The sequence below is a fragment of the Peromyscus californicus genome, unplaced genomic scaffold (assembly GCF_007827085.1).
Source record: "Peromyscus californicus insignis strain IS unplaced genomic scaffold, ASM782708v3 Scaffold_13__1_contigs__length_99412109, whole genome shotgun sequence".
NCBI lineage: Eukaryota > Metazoa > Chordata > Mammalia > Rodentia > Cricetidae > Peromyscus > Peromyscus californicus.
In genome coordinates, this window is record NW_026294424.1 from 63,823,755 (window position 1) to 63,837,854 (window position 14,100).

At 42.7% G+C, this 14,100-nt stretch overlaps 1 protein-coding gene across 1 annotated transcript; it reads right to left on the minus strand.

The window, feature by feature from the left end:
• Window positions 1–3,900: 3,900 nt before the first annotated feature.
• Window positions 3,901–5,930, minus strand: LOC128108761 (uncharacterized; the record flags this gene model as incomplete). Its single annotated transcript, XM_052735815.1, has 2 exons — window positions 5,900–5,930; window positions 3,901–4,589 (listed from the first exon to the last, which is right to left on the minus strand). Coding segments are annotated over exons 1-2 (720 nt in total), but the record flags the coding sequence as incomplete, so codon positions are not given.
• Between the last annotated feature and the right edge of the window lie 8,170 nt (window positions 5,931–14,100).

A 14,100-nucleotide genomic window follows, 5' to 3' on the forward strand; every position in this document is an offset into this window, starting at 1 on the left:
CCTGATCCTGGTTCAGCAGCACTGTCCAGGTGTTTTCTCTGTCCAATAGGGTCTTCATCTTGTTTTTGCTCAAATGGGTCAATGCATGGAGGAATCTCAGCATGTATCAGGTATGGGAGGTTGGCATGACCATCCGGTCCCCTAGTATATATGCTTGTCTTCCTTGTTCCCAGTCCGCCCCCATTTTCTTTGCTAGCTCATGGTCTTCTGGGCTATAAGGCACGGGGTCTCTCTCAGGCTGTGGTTCTTGTATGGCCATCAACTGGCTGCTCCCTGCTGGCTGGGAAGCCACTGTTCGGGCAGTCAGATCCACCAGCCGATTCCCTCTGGCTACCGCAGAGTCATCCTTTTGATGCCCTGGGCAGTGGACAATACTGAATTGGAGCAGGAGGAACAGAGCCTTTAGGAGGTCTAGGATCTCTTTTTTGTTTTTGATTTCCTTACCCGCGGACGTCAGCAGGCCTCTCCGTCTGTAGATTTCCCCGTGGACATGCGCAGTGGCGAAGGCATATCTGCTGTCAGTATAAACTGTGAGCTTCTTACCTTCTGCCATCCGGAGAGCTTGGGTGAGCGCAATCAGTTCTGCGCGCTGGGCCGATGTCCCGGGCGGGAGTGACAATGCCCATACCACTTCCGATTCGGTGGTTATAGCTGCCCCGGCTCTGCGTTTCCCCTCCTCCAGGAAACTGCTCCCATCTGTGTACCAGACAGCGTCTGGATTCTTAAGCGGCTGATCTGTCAGATCAGGGCGGGTGCCATGTGCTTCGGCTAGAATCTGGAGGCAGTCATGCTCCTCGGAGGGGCTAGGCAGTGGCAGCAAGGTAGCAGGGTTAAGGGAAACTGTCGGCCCAAAATTTACCCGGTCTGAGTCCAGCAGTAAGGCCTGGTAGTAAGTCATTCTGGCGTTAGAAAGCCATCTGTCCGGTGGTTGTCGGACCAAGGCCTCCACTGCATGGGAGGCCAGCACAGTCAACGGCTGTCCCAGAGTCAGCTTCCCGGCATCCTTGAGTAATACGGCAATGGCTACCACCATGCGGAGGCATGATGGCCATCCTGTAGCCACCGGGTCCAATTTCTTGGACAAGTATGCTACAGGTCTCCTCCAAGGTCCCAGTCTTTGCACCAGTACCCCTTTGGCAAAACCTGAGTTCTCATCCACAAACAGCTCAAAGGGCTTGGTTAGATCTTGCAGACCCAGAGCCGGGGCCTCGAGTAAGGCCTTGTTGATCTGTTGGAACGCTTTCTGATGCTTCTCTTCCCATTGGAACATGGCCCCTGGTTTAGTGAGGGGGTACAATGGGGCTGCCAGTTTGGCAAAGCCAGGAATCCAAAGGCGGCAGTACCCAGCCATACCCAGGAGCTCTCGAACTTGGCGGGGGTTCCGAGGAGGAGGGATGGAGATTATCGTCTCCTTCCTTGCTCTTGTTAACCATCTTTGCCCCCCGCTCAGGGTGTAGCCCAGGTAGGTAACCTTGTCTCGGCATACTTGAGCCTTTCTGGCTGAGGCTCTGTAGCCCTTTTGTCCAAGTCTGGCCAATAAGGCTCGAGTGCCCTCCAGGCACTCGGTTCGACTCCTGGCCGCCAGGAGTAGATCATCCACGTACTGGAGCAGAGTCAGGGTTGGGTGTTCGACCCGGAATCCGGCCAGATCTGCATGTAGGGCCTCATCAAAGAGGGTTGGGCTATTTTTGAAGCCCTGAGGGAGCCGGGTCCAGGTTAACTGTCCCGAGAGCCCTTTTTCTGGGTCCCTCCATTCAAAAGCGAATAGCATTTGACTTTGAGGGTGCAGTCTCAAACAAAAGAAGGCATCCTTCAGGTCTAGCACAGTGTACCAGACGTGGGTCGGTGGGAGGGTGCTCAGAAGGTTATAGGGGTTGGGCACCGTGGGGTGTATGTCCTCCACCCGCTTATTGACCTCTCTCAAGTCCTGGACTGGCCTGTAGTCCCCTGTCCCCGGTTTCTTAACAGGCAAGAGAGGGGTATTCCAAGGGGACTGGCAGGGCTTTAGCACCCCTTGGTCCAGGAGCCTTCGAATATGGGGCTTGATCCCCTCATGAGCTTCCTGTGACATTGGGTATTGTCTAATTGAAACGGGAGTCGCGGAGGCCTTCAGTGAGATCACCAGCGGTGGTTGGTCGTGTGCCAGCCCCAAGCCCCCAGTCTCTGCCCAGGCCCGAGGAAACTCTCTCAGCCAGTTCTGTAGTTCCTCAGGTGATTTCTCTGGGGGTTCTGGTTCAAACAAATGGTATTCTTCTTCTAAACTGAGGGCAAGGATTTGTAGAGAGTCTCCTTTAGGACCCGTGACCCTCGGTCCCTTCTCATCAAAATAGATTTGTGCCTTCAATTTGGTTAATAGGTCCCGTCCTAACAGCGGATGGGGGCATTCAGGTATGTGCAGAAAGGAGTGAGTTACTTGCCCTGATGCCAGTTGGACTTTTCTCTCGGCAGTCCAATAATACCTCCTGTTTCCAGTTGCCCCCTGCACCAGTGCAGAATGCCGGCTAAGAGGCACTCCGGCATGGGTTAGGACTGAATGTTCGGCACCAGTATCAACCAGGAAGGTCACGGGCTGCCCCCCGATCTTGAGGGTTATCCTAGGCTCAGGGGGGGGCTCCTGGCCTCGACCCCCTAGTCTTCCAGACTAAGGAGGTCTACGGTCTTTGGCTTGGGCCGGCGGGGTCCTTGTGGCTTCTTGGGGCACTCTCGGGCCCAGTGTCCCTTCTCCTTGCAGTAAGCACATTGATCTTTATCAAGGGGTGGCCTCCTTCGCTCTCCCGACCTATCTCCCTCTCTCCGCTGTCCCTGAGACACAACGGCGGCCAAAACCTTTTTCATCTCTCTATGCTGTTTCTTGTCCCTTTCCTCTTGTTTCTGCCATCTCCTTTCCTCACGCTCCTCAGGAGTTTCTCTCTTATTGAACGCTTTCTCTGCTTCCTTCAATAAGTCTGGCAACCCTAGCGCCTGTAAACCTTCCAGCCGCTGCAATTTGGTTCTGATATCTGAGCTAGACTGATAGATAAATGATAGGATGACACCTGGTGCTTGCCCTGGGTCTTCTGGATCATACGGAGTGTACATCCTATAAGCCTCCTTCAGCCTCTCTAAAAATGCAGCGGGTGTTTCTTCCTTTCCCTGTATCACATTCCTTACCTGAGCCAAATTGGTAGGCCTTCTGGCGGCCGCTCGGAGACCCGCTAAGAGCAACTGGCGATAGAGACGTAGATGCTCCCTACCTTCAGGTGTATTGAAGTCCCAGTCTGGGTGGGTCATGGGAAAAGCTGCATTGATGATATTTGGGAGTTGGGTTGGCCTCCCATCATCGCCCAGAACCTGCTTCCGGGCCTCCAGGAAAACTCTCTGCTTCTCCTCTACTGTTAAGAGGGTCTGCAGGAGCTGCTGACAGTCGTCCCAAGTTGGCCTGTGAGTCACTAGGATGGACTCAATTAGGCCGGTTAAGGCAACAGGATCCCTGGAGAAAGGGGGATTATGTTGTTTCCAATTATAGAGGTCTGAGGCTGAAAAGGGCCAGTACTGCAACTGGAGATTCAGCCCCTCTCTGAGCGGGAAGGCCCTGGACTCATTAGGGGGGTCATCCCGGCGGCCGCGGAGGCGGCCGGCAATGGGGGACGGGGCTGCGTCCTCTTCTCCAGCCCCGTGGTTCCTGCGGGTCGAGCTGACTTCCGGATCTGCCACGGGCACGGCCGGGGACGCCGCCACCGGGGCGGCTGCTGGGGCCGCTTCGGCCAGCTCTCCAGGTGGTCCGGCTCGATATGGAGGTGGGTCCTCCATCAGGAGATCTATAAGGGGGGTATGGGGGTCTGGGGGAAGGACTGGAGGCTTAGGAGTCTCCTTGTGAGGGAGCACGGGGTAAAGGGAGGAGTCCGAGTTGGGGGGCGCAGAAGGCCCAGAGACTGGAGGGGGCTGGGGAAGGAAAGGCTTAACCCATGGAAATGGGTTCTCGACCAGTGATCTCCAGATGGCGATATATGGGACCTGGTCGGGATGCCCATAAGGGCTAGGGGCAAAAACCTTACCCTCCACCTGCGAAATAAGAGAGAGGTTAAAAGATCCCTCTCGCGGCCAGCCGACATTCATCATGACCCATTCGGCCTTGCAGAAGGTGATCCATTTCTTCTTCCTGACAATGACACCCTCATTGTTTCCTCGAGCCTTAACATCGGACCAGTGGTCCGTGGTTAGGCTCAGTGGGGTGGCGACAGCCTGTCCCATGATGGTCTCCAAATAAAGAAGGGTTAGACACACAACGAGAAACAAACAGACAAGACAGACCACAGAATTTTTCGCTGCGCGGCTCCGGCGTAAAACCGAAAGCAAAAACTCAGATGGGGACGCGGAGTGTTTGAATTCTCCGTCCCCTGCCAGTACCACGTATCCTTCTGATGCGTGGGTGGCCCCGAAAAACCGTGCCCCAGAGGGGACTTCCCGTGCCCCAGAGGGGACTTTCCGTGCCCCAGAGGGGACTTCCCGTGCCCCAGAGGGGACTTCCCGTGCCCCAGAGGGGACTTTCCGTGCCCCAGAGGGGACTTCAGATACCCGTGGAACGTCTTCCAGGGTTTCGGTGGGCGAAGTCCGAGTTCGTCAGCTCCTTCAGCCCCCACTGACTCAGACCTGACTTAGGACGTCCGACGAAAACGAAAGACAAGTAAACAGACTGAGACAATACAGACAGACAGTGGCCGGCCAGCTTACCTCCTGACAGTGGGTCGGTGGTCCCGAGGCGGGGGTCTCCGATCCCAGACGAGCCCCCAAATGAAAGACCCCCGTCTGGAGTCTTCCCTCTGGAGAGACCCTCGCCCAGAGATCACACCGAGACCACAAGTCAGATGCAAACAGCAAGAGGCTTTATTCAGGAACACGGGTACCCGGGGCGATACAGTCCCTCCAGAGGCTGAAGAGACTGGCGCGCCCACGGGCTGGAGTGGAGGGTTTTTATAGGGTTGGGCAGCGGAAGGGCGGGTACAGAAGCAGGAAGCATAATTTACAGGGTTCTGATTGGACGATTCGTATGAGGCCAGGTTCAAACTCAGGACAGCTCGTTGTTTTTCCCCGAGCTCGACACGCCTGCTGACTTGGCTCTCATCCAGGGTACAAGTTGTTTTTCTGACCTCTAGTTACTTTTCAGGCCTTGCTCAAAAATGGCGTTAGGCTAAGCAAGTATGCTGGGGCCCTTCAGTACTACAAACCTGGCAAAAAGTCTGTGCTTCAGAATTTCATGGGCACTATGGAGGAATCTGTTATGGATCTTTTACTAAGTATACATGTAGTCAAACTGTGTTCTAAACATGCATGTCTTTAGACTCAAGCTTTTTACAGCTCATGCCAGAAAGTCTGCTTTTTGTAGTAGACAGAGGTTTATTAACACATCCTTAACTGATCAATGTGCTCAAAGTAAGTGACACTGATGCATCTGTCAAAACTATACACCTGCCTTACCTCCTCCAGAGTCCAGGGAACACCATGGAAGAGTGGCAGGAAAATTAAAAAGCAGAGAATGGAAAAGAACAATATAAAATTCTGTCTTCTGGAGGTGATATTGCTGTTGTCATCATGGATACACAGAATCTTTGGTGTTTTGTGTAAGATCTGAACAAAAAATTTAAAAAATGTATCAGATGAACTAGTCTGGGAGAAGATACATTAGAAAGGGTGAAGGGGATGTGTATGTCCACAATCCATTGTATACATGTCTTAAAATGTCAGAAAATAAAAATAGGATTTTCTTGTGTATATCAATGTCCTGTTTCTTATGAAAGTCATCTATCCACTTTCCTTTTCACTTTTAAGTATAGAAAATGTAAGCTCCCCAACTAGGCCTAATATCAACCCATAAACCAGATTCATGCACTAAACTGACACAAGAGTTAGAATTTAAAAATACCTGTTAGGCGATTAGCCTTCTGTGAAGCCATGAATGTATTATGGCCTCTATGAGGCAGCATTTTTATAATTGCTTGCTGCAATATGTTTTGAAAGGAGAACAAAATACATTTCTCAATGACACCAAAGTAAGATGAGCAGATTTCTTAACCCTGGATCATCTTATTGGTTTTATAAAACATTTCTGAAAAAAAAAAAAGCCTTATAGAAGGAATAAAAAAAAGTGCTTTATAAATTCAGAAAGAATTTATATTAGTCAACACTTTGTTAAAGAGAGTGAGTTCAGCAGAAATTTTATGTTATAATCAAATGAAATGAGGACATTAAACATTAATACAGACTCTGTAATGAATCTTACCCTCTCAGAACATGAAAGATTTGTTTTCCATGGAAATAAACTCAAATTCCTTTGGTACTAAAATTTTCTGTAACTACATTTTTAGCTTAATGATACACAAGACTTTATAGATATTTCTTTTATTGTTTATTAAGAAATAAAACTCAGGATAAATATTAGGGTTATAAACCTGAAAGAACTACAAACAACTGCATCACAGCACCACTGTTCACTTCTGGTCTCCAAAGGTACACAACTCCTAGGCCCCACCTCTTCCTCCTCCAAGTGCCTTTCTTTCTCTCCTCCTGAGTACACCAGAGAAGTCCATGATCCATCATGGCCAGATGAATGTAAACCCCACCTTTCAAACTAATGCCTGACTCCACTGGACATCAGGCCACAACACAGACAAAACTCCCATAACAAGACTTCATGTAATTTTGTATAGAAATCAGGGAATACTTTATGTTACATAGAAATACTTTCTTTGAAAAGATGACTTTGTATCAACTACAATTGCTGTGGTATAACAAGCAACACCATCTTCTTGGAAGTGTTAATGCAAAGCATCTTAAAATTTGTTAGCATGAAGCCATGCCATTTTGTTTTAATTCTGTATATACTACTGAAAATGATTCATTAAAGGTTACTGTTCTTTCCTATAGTAAATACACTGAGAATATTCGTCCAATGGATTGGCCTGTAGACAAGTCTGTCAAGGAATTTATTTGCTAATTGATAGGGAAGTGTCCAGCCCACTTTGGGTGGTACTACCCCTAGGTAGGTGGTCCTGGGTTATATAAGAAAGGTAGCTGAGCAAGCAGTGGCCTGTCAGCCAGGGAGCAATGTTCCTCCATGTCCTCTGCTTCAGTCCTTGCCTCTAGGTTCATGCCTTGTGTTCCTATCTTGGAGTCTTCTAATGACAGACTATAATATCTGTAAGCCAGATAAACTTCTCCTTATATTGCTTTCATTCATGGTGTGGTGTTTTATCACAGCAGAAATCCTAAGACTTTCAGATGAAAGAATCCTCAGAGTCCTGCATGTTAACCCAAGTTTTTACTAGTTTCACGAAGTTTTGCCTTGAGAAGTTCTGTCTGTTTCTATAAATATGAGAGATCAACTGCACTGAAATCATGCTTTGATACGCAGAAAACAATAAGGGTAATTCAATATTTTATCATTAGTAAAATTAAGATCTACAATTTTCTTGGGTATATTTTTTCTGATTAGTAGTTGTGTTTATTTTTGGTTTTAGAATTGCAATGGTGAGTTATTTAGACTTCTCCCTGCCATACACTTAAGCATCTTGAAGCAAAGGCATCACCACAGATATTGAGTATTTAAATTTTTTTATTGTATATAATTATTTATTTAGTACATGTATGTACATACATGCATACTGATTTGTACCTTAGTAACATTATGTCTGAGCCTCTAATCTACTCAGTGATCAACAGAGACCTTAATGTTTTTGTATATTCAGATTCAGTAAACTGCCAATGAATAGGGCATAACCTTTGACATAGAAGATAATAATTCCATTAGCGACCTTTGTAAGATCTCTGTTTTAATAGAAATAGCATGGAAATTAGAACTTCATCTCAAGGTAGACAAAAGACAATGATCAGTTAAGCTCTGTGTTACTGTTCTACTGAACAAAATATGGAGCACTTTAGGGTATTTAGGGTATGCCTATAAAAGGCTTCTACAAGTAAAGATGTTTCTTCAGACAAATCAAGACTTACAGATCAAGATTTTTACCATTAAATGATAATCACTATTTTTGGAAGTGGCAATGGCTTAAAGGAATGTAGGCTTTAATCATCAAAGGACTCTACAATCTGCTTCAAGGAGAGAGATCCATTTATATACAACTTTATGATACAATTTACACACCCTCATTGACACAATGGTATGGAAACTCTTCTTTGGATTTTGCTTATGAACCACTATTAGTATCAGGTGTAGTTCCAGTCCACCCTTTTAGTGATATGTGTAACTCATCTTCCCTCTGCTCGGTATTTCTGCTTAATCTGTTTTAATGATTTCATGTATCACCTTTGAAATTTGTTCAGACTTTACCTCAGTTTGATTTGTTATTTCTTTGATTCTTCCTGGTAGAGAAATTTGGAAAAATAAGTGGTATGTTAGTTTTATTTTTCCTATTATTCTCCTATAAATATTCTTATGGGCATCCTATAGGCATAGAAGTTAGTATTTCTTAATTCCAACTTGCCTATTACCTGCTGCATGACTCAAGCTCATTATAATGCCAATGGAAAGTGGGGACCTTAGGCATTGTTCCTGTCTTCCAAGAAAGGAACAGGCATGTTAATGGAGACCTCAAGGTGATCTAAATATTAATGGCATACTATGCACAGGTAGTCATATAGGGTAGAAGGACATGTAACTTTAGCTTCTTTTTTAATATTTTGATCTTCTGTAACCTTTCTGGAGAAATTTATTGAACATTTACACATACATAATTTTAAAAGGCCTAGGTTAAAACTTAGTAAATAAAAACCATTCACTGTTTGGAAGCTTTTCTACCAAATTGCTTGAATAATTACTCAATTGCTAAGTATTTTTACCTTTCTGCTGAAGGATAAATATATGTCTGAAAGTGTAAAAGAAATGTCTTTTAAGCACAAGTGGGTATCTTGAGGAAGTATCTGGATCATCCTATGGGAAAAGAGAATCAGATGAAAGTAACACTGGAAGAATTACTTGGCTAGAGAACCCAGTCTGGCCTTAGAAAAAATGCATCCTATCTTTCTGCTTAGTTCAATCCTTTGACTATTTTCAGTTTCCATTTTAGAACTGCTTCCAGTCTCAGGACTGTGGCTTTCACAGAAGCCACCATCCGTTGGACCTGATCTGCTTGATTCTGTTGTCATTCACTGAGCTTTTCCTCATCTCCATAAGCAACAATTCTCTATGACTTACACAAAAATGTACACACACACACACCCACATACACACACACACACACACACACACACACACACACACACACACACACACACACCCCTCTGGGTTTCAAATTTTTTATGTTTTTGCTACAGTCATTTTTTTTCCACTTGGGTCTGTGCACTGGCCTTTTAAGATGTAGCTCACTGCCTGGTTTTTTGTCAGATCAGCCTTTACCTTTTGATGCAAGTCTGAAATTTGGGTTTCTATCTTAGAAATGCATGTCACATCAGTCCTGACGCTTAACATAGATAAAGGGATCATGAAAGTTTTCTATTCAACTACTACTCTTGTTTGGTTTAATTATATCTTTGCCAATGTTCCAAAAAATATGTATAAAATAGGAGATGTAACCCAGATACATCAAAGTCTCCTAGCAAACTGAGTTTCATGTCCAAACTCTGGTGCAATGCCCTTTGATACTGACTTCGTAGACATTTAATAAGAGATAGTAAAATCAGGTTTTCCAAATGTAGAAGTCACTACTGCAAAGTAAGAGCCATGTTCTATCCTGCTACAAATGCACAGGGAAGACAAATCCTAAATACCAAACTAACATGCCTAGTGAACTGTCAGGTATTTGTAGGAGGAATGACACTGTGGACCACACAGCTATTGTTAGTCAAGTAAGCAAGCACCTCAAGTTCTAGGTACTATCCTACTAAACCCATGCCAATTCGACAAACTGTGATTTTGTATATTAATAAACCACATTCATGTTCTTTGCTACACAGCATTGAATAGTTGAATAGCAGCTAAAATATAGCGATAAGCAATTGATTCTATATTTTAAAATGAGTAGATCAGTATTTCAGAACTCATATCATGCTTTCCTAGAAATTATCATCAGAAATTTTTTAGGCACTAATGGGAAAATAACTTTTCACATTATTTCATACACTTTTTAAAAAATCACTAATTCCACAAAATCAGGAGTGTTCCAACAGTTTATCTAAGGTAATTTTTAAGGATTCTCAAGTTAATTTCATATATCAAATGAGATATATGGAATAAGCATGGCATACATGAATAAAAAGGTTATTGATCTATAGCCAAATACTGTTATTTAAATGTGTTTTTCTATAAATTGAGAACAACCAAATATGATGTTCATTTTGGTGTTATATAAAGTTAATCCTTGGGAAATTCAAACATATCTTTCCATCTGTATTTAATGTATCAATATGGACGACATACATAATCTCTCCATATGAAATATATAGATACTACTAAAGTAAATATTTTGTCTCAGTGTATTACAACTCTGAAATGATGAGACAGGCTGTGGTAATGATCCAATTTGGCAGGCTAAGAGCTAATGAGATGTGAAATGTATGAAAATCCCATACAGCTTCATGAAATTCTGCTTAGCTGTTGTATATATTCCTCTAGGTATCAGTTTTAATCCACAGTGGGACATTTCTGAGCCAGTGGATATTGTAGTTTCTGAAACACCAATTTGAAGCTAGAAGGAAATGCAAAAGTTACTTTTCTCTCTTCATTTTATTTGTCAGATGACATCCAGTATTCCCGTTAAATGTGATGAATATTATAGTAAACATTTGACCTATAGGTCGATATCATTTAAAGTTGAAAATATTTAAAACTTCCTTCAAGTTGTCCATCAGTAATTACTATGGCGTTCATCAAGACATGTGACAAGGGGATATATATCTTTTAGACCCCCACCATTTACAGTCAACAAAATTGCTATATGCATTATATTTCATATAAAGAGAATGAAGTTGTTTTAAGGAAAGAAATCAAGGTTATTGTTTGTTCTACACAAAACTAGTCTGTTGACTTGGTTTAAAGACGCTGTGCTAAAACACAGTACAGCAGGTGGTTTATAGTCTGAGACTAACTGAAATAATCATGAGATCAATACAATGAGGACATTCTTAGTTTTGTAGCTGTATGGGCATTGTCAACTCTCTTGAGAAATATAGAATCACCTGTCCCTGAAGATACCCATGAATTCAAAAATATGTAGCCTTGCTGAACAGAGATTGTATGTCTGTGATGGTAATTATCATCTCACAGGAGTATAATTAGCATCCTCTAAAAGACATAGAGTCATCCGTTTGTGCTATCCCAGATTCTTATTACTCCATTTGCCTGGAGAAATGTGCAGAAATTCACCCTAGTTACTCTCAATGAGGCTGAGAGAAGACATTCTCACATGTGTATGGAGAATACTGAAATTGAGGAAAATATTAAAGAGCTCAAGACTAAGTTTGAGCCTTTGAAGACCTGAGTGCCTAACAAATGGCAGAATATCGGTATCTGCATCAGAACCCTGGGATTTCAGAGCAGTAAAGTCCCTTACTGTGAAATCCTGGCTCAACACTAGTCTCTGCTCCAAGACCTCAAAAGCAATAATTAATTGCATTTTCATGAGTTCTTTTTCTTTCATTGTGCTGTCATCTTATGTATAGATGAACTCAAAATAACAAAGCTGTCATCATCAGGGAGAACTCAAAGTCCTTGAATGTAGTGAGATGGACATAACTAAATCTTCTTGTTTAGACAAGAAAATCACCCTGATATAATCTGTCACATTACAGTGAATAAATTGCATATATCCATTGTCTGGGTCACATTTTTGAACCATCCAATTTTAGTTTTAACCCAACAACTTGACATATTTTACTTGTTGCTGGTGAATGTATTAATGTACTGATTTGGAGAAAAACTCAGCAGAGTGTAGCTGAAGTTTTCTCCAGTCCTGCCTGGCCCATGGTCAGGACAAATCTCTCTCACCCACCAGTCCTGCAGCTGCTCAGACCCAACCGAGTAAACACATGGAGACTTATATTGCTCACAAGCTGCATGGCCATGGCAAGGCTTCTTGTCATCTAGTTCTTCTATCTTAAATTAACCCATTTCTGTTAATCTATAAGCCGCCACGTGTTCCGTGGCTTTACCTGTTGCCTTTACATGCTGCTACCTGGACAGCAGGCTTGCATCTCCCCTAGACTTCTACCTCCCAGCCTCTCTTCTCTGTTTGTCCTGCCTATCCTATACTTCCTGCCTGGCTACTGGCCAATCAGTGTTTTATTCATCAGTCAATCATAGCAACATATATTTACAACATACAGGACATCCCGCAGCAGTAGAGAGCTATTTAAATTCAAAAGTTGCTTAACTGTGTTGAGAACCTTTGTCTTGGAGGGATCTTCTTTCCCAAGTCCCTTTTGTAGTAACACTCACAGTACGTTGTAGTTTACTGCTTTATCCTCCGATTGCATAATAATTCCAATTTAGTTATCTATAAATCAGTGCCCAGTTTTCACATACCTAGAACATTTATTAATTAGGATAAAAATTCCATTTCTTTCTAATTACTGAAGCATAAATTTGTACATAGTTATTTTCATCTTTGCAACTAATTTGATTCATGATGGTGGGGGAAAATAGTATATAACTATCTACCCAAATGAAAGTAGGAGCATTTTTCATCACAATCGGATGAAAAACTCAAAAGAATCTATTTATTCTGAAATATCGTCTTTAAAATTACAGGTATGTAAATGAAGGTTTTAGGGAAAAAATGCTTAATTCAAAAGAAGCAAATCCTAAAGCCTAATTAGATTTAATTCATTCACATTTTGGATAGTGTTTGATTTAGAGGTTGACGGGATGAAATCATGGTAGATAATGTGGAATATCATAAGTAATGAGAGAACAGAAATGTTTGCCCACTCAGAATTCCTGTGTTCAGGATAAGCCAGTTGACTTTAAGTATCAATTAATTGATTGACCAGATGTTAAATGTTGCTTTTAACTTAATACATTGAATATTCTTCAGTAATATCTTTGCTAAGTCTCCAAAGCCAAGGAAAGACAGAATCCACATTCAGGGGTCAGCTGAAGGGCTGGTAAATGAAAGACTTCTATTACACAAAATAAGTGTCAAAATTCAAGATGTAATTTAGCATCCAGCAAGGAAGCACTTTGATTACACCAACTTTCTTTAGGATTGGTACCAATGTTTCCCTATTAATAATAATTTAAAATCTGAGACTCCTCTTCACTCCCATTTTTCTTCAGAAAAAGACATCATTTGCCATTTTGTTCTGTTACCAAGAATGGCATAGGAATGACATTCCTACAGCAAGAAAAACACTTGGACTAGGGTGCTGAAAGGTTAGGATATATGCAAGTTATAACACAAAAGACACTAACTGGGGTTTCTAAATCATGTTTGTAATTTTTTTTTCCAGAGCACAGCTTATTTCTATTGGGGCCATCTGTTACTGTAATGCATACTTCTCAGTTTCAGGATGAGCAGTAGCACAACCCAACTCCAAGAATGCAGACACTGTATGTAAGAATCATCAACACATTTAAGCTGCATTGGCTATGTACTCCATGATTAACACTAAAGCAGTTGTTATTGACATTAATTTTAGTGCATCTTTTTTGGTATGAGTTAGGTAGTAATTATGTGTGATTTTCACAAGTTAGGTACTATATAAGGAAATGAAATGCTAACAATGAATCAAATCCAAAGCATATAATCCATGTAAAACAAAGAAACAGATTTCTTAATCATCTGAAATCTCAAACCAGTGTTCTACAAAGCAAGTGAATTATATCCAAGTTATGTTCAGGTACGCTACTTCCTTTCATCTTGTTATATGAACAATTGAACATTTATATCTATCCAACAAAAGAAGGACAAAGCAGAGGCATTCACAGAAGGGAGCACTTTTATAGGCAATTCCTGGAAGTGAAGCATATCATCTTTAATTAAATTCCATTGTTAGAATTCATCCTCACCTTTGCTTAAATACAAGTCAGTCTAGAAACTACAGTCAAGCTATAGTCTAGCAATGTGTGCAGAAAGTGGTGAAATTGAAATAGTCATAGTGGCTGCCATGTGCAAT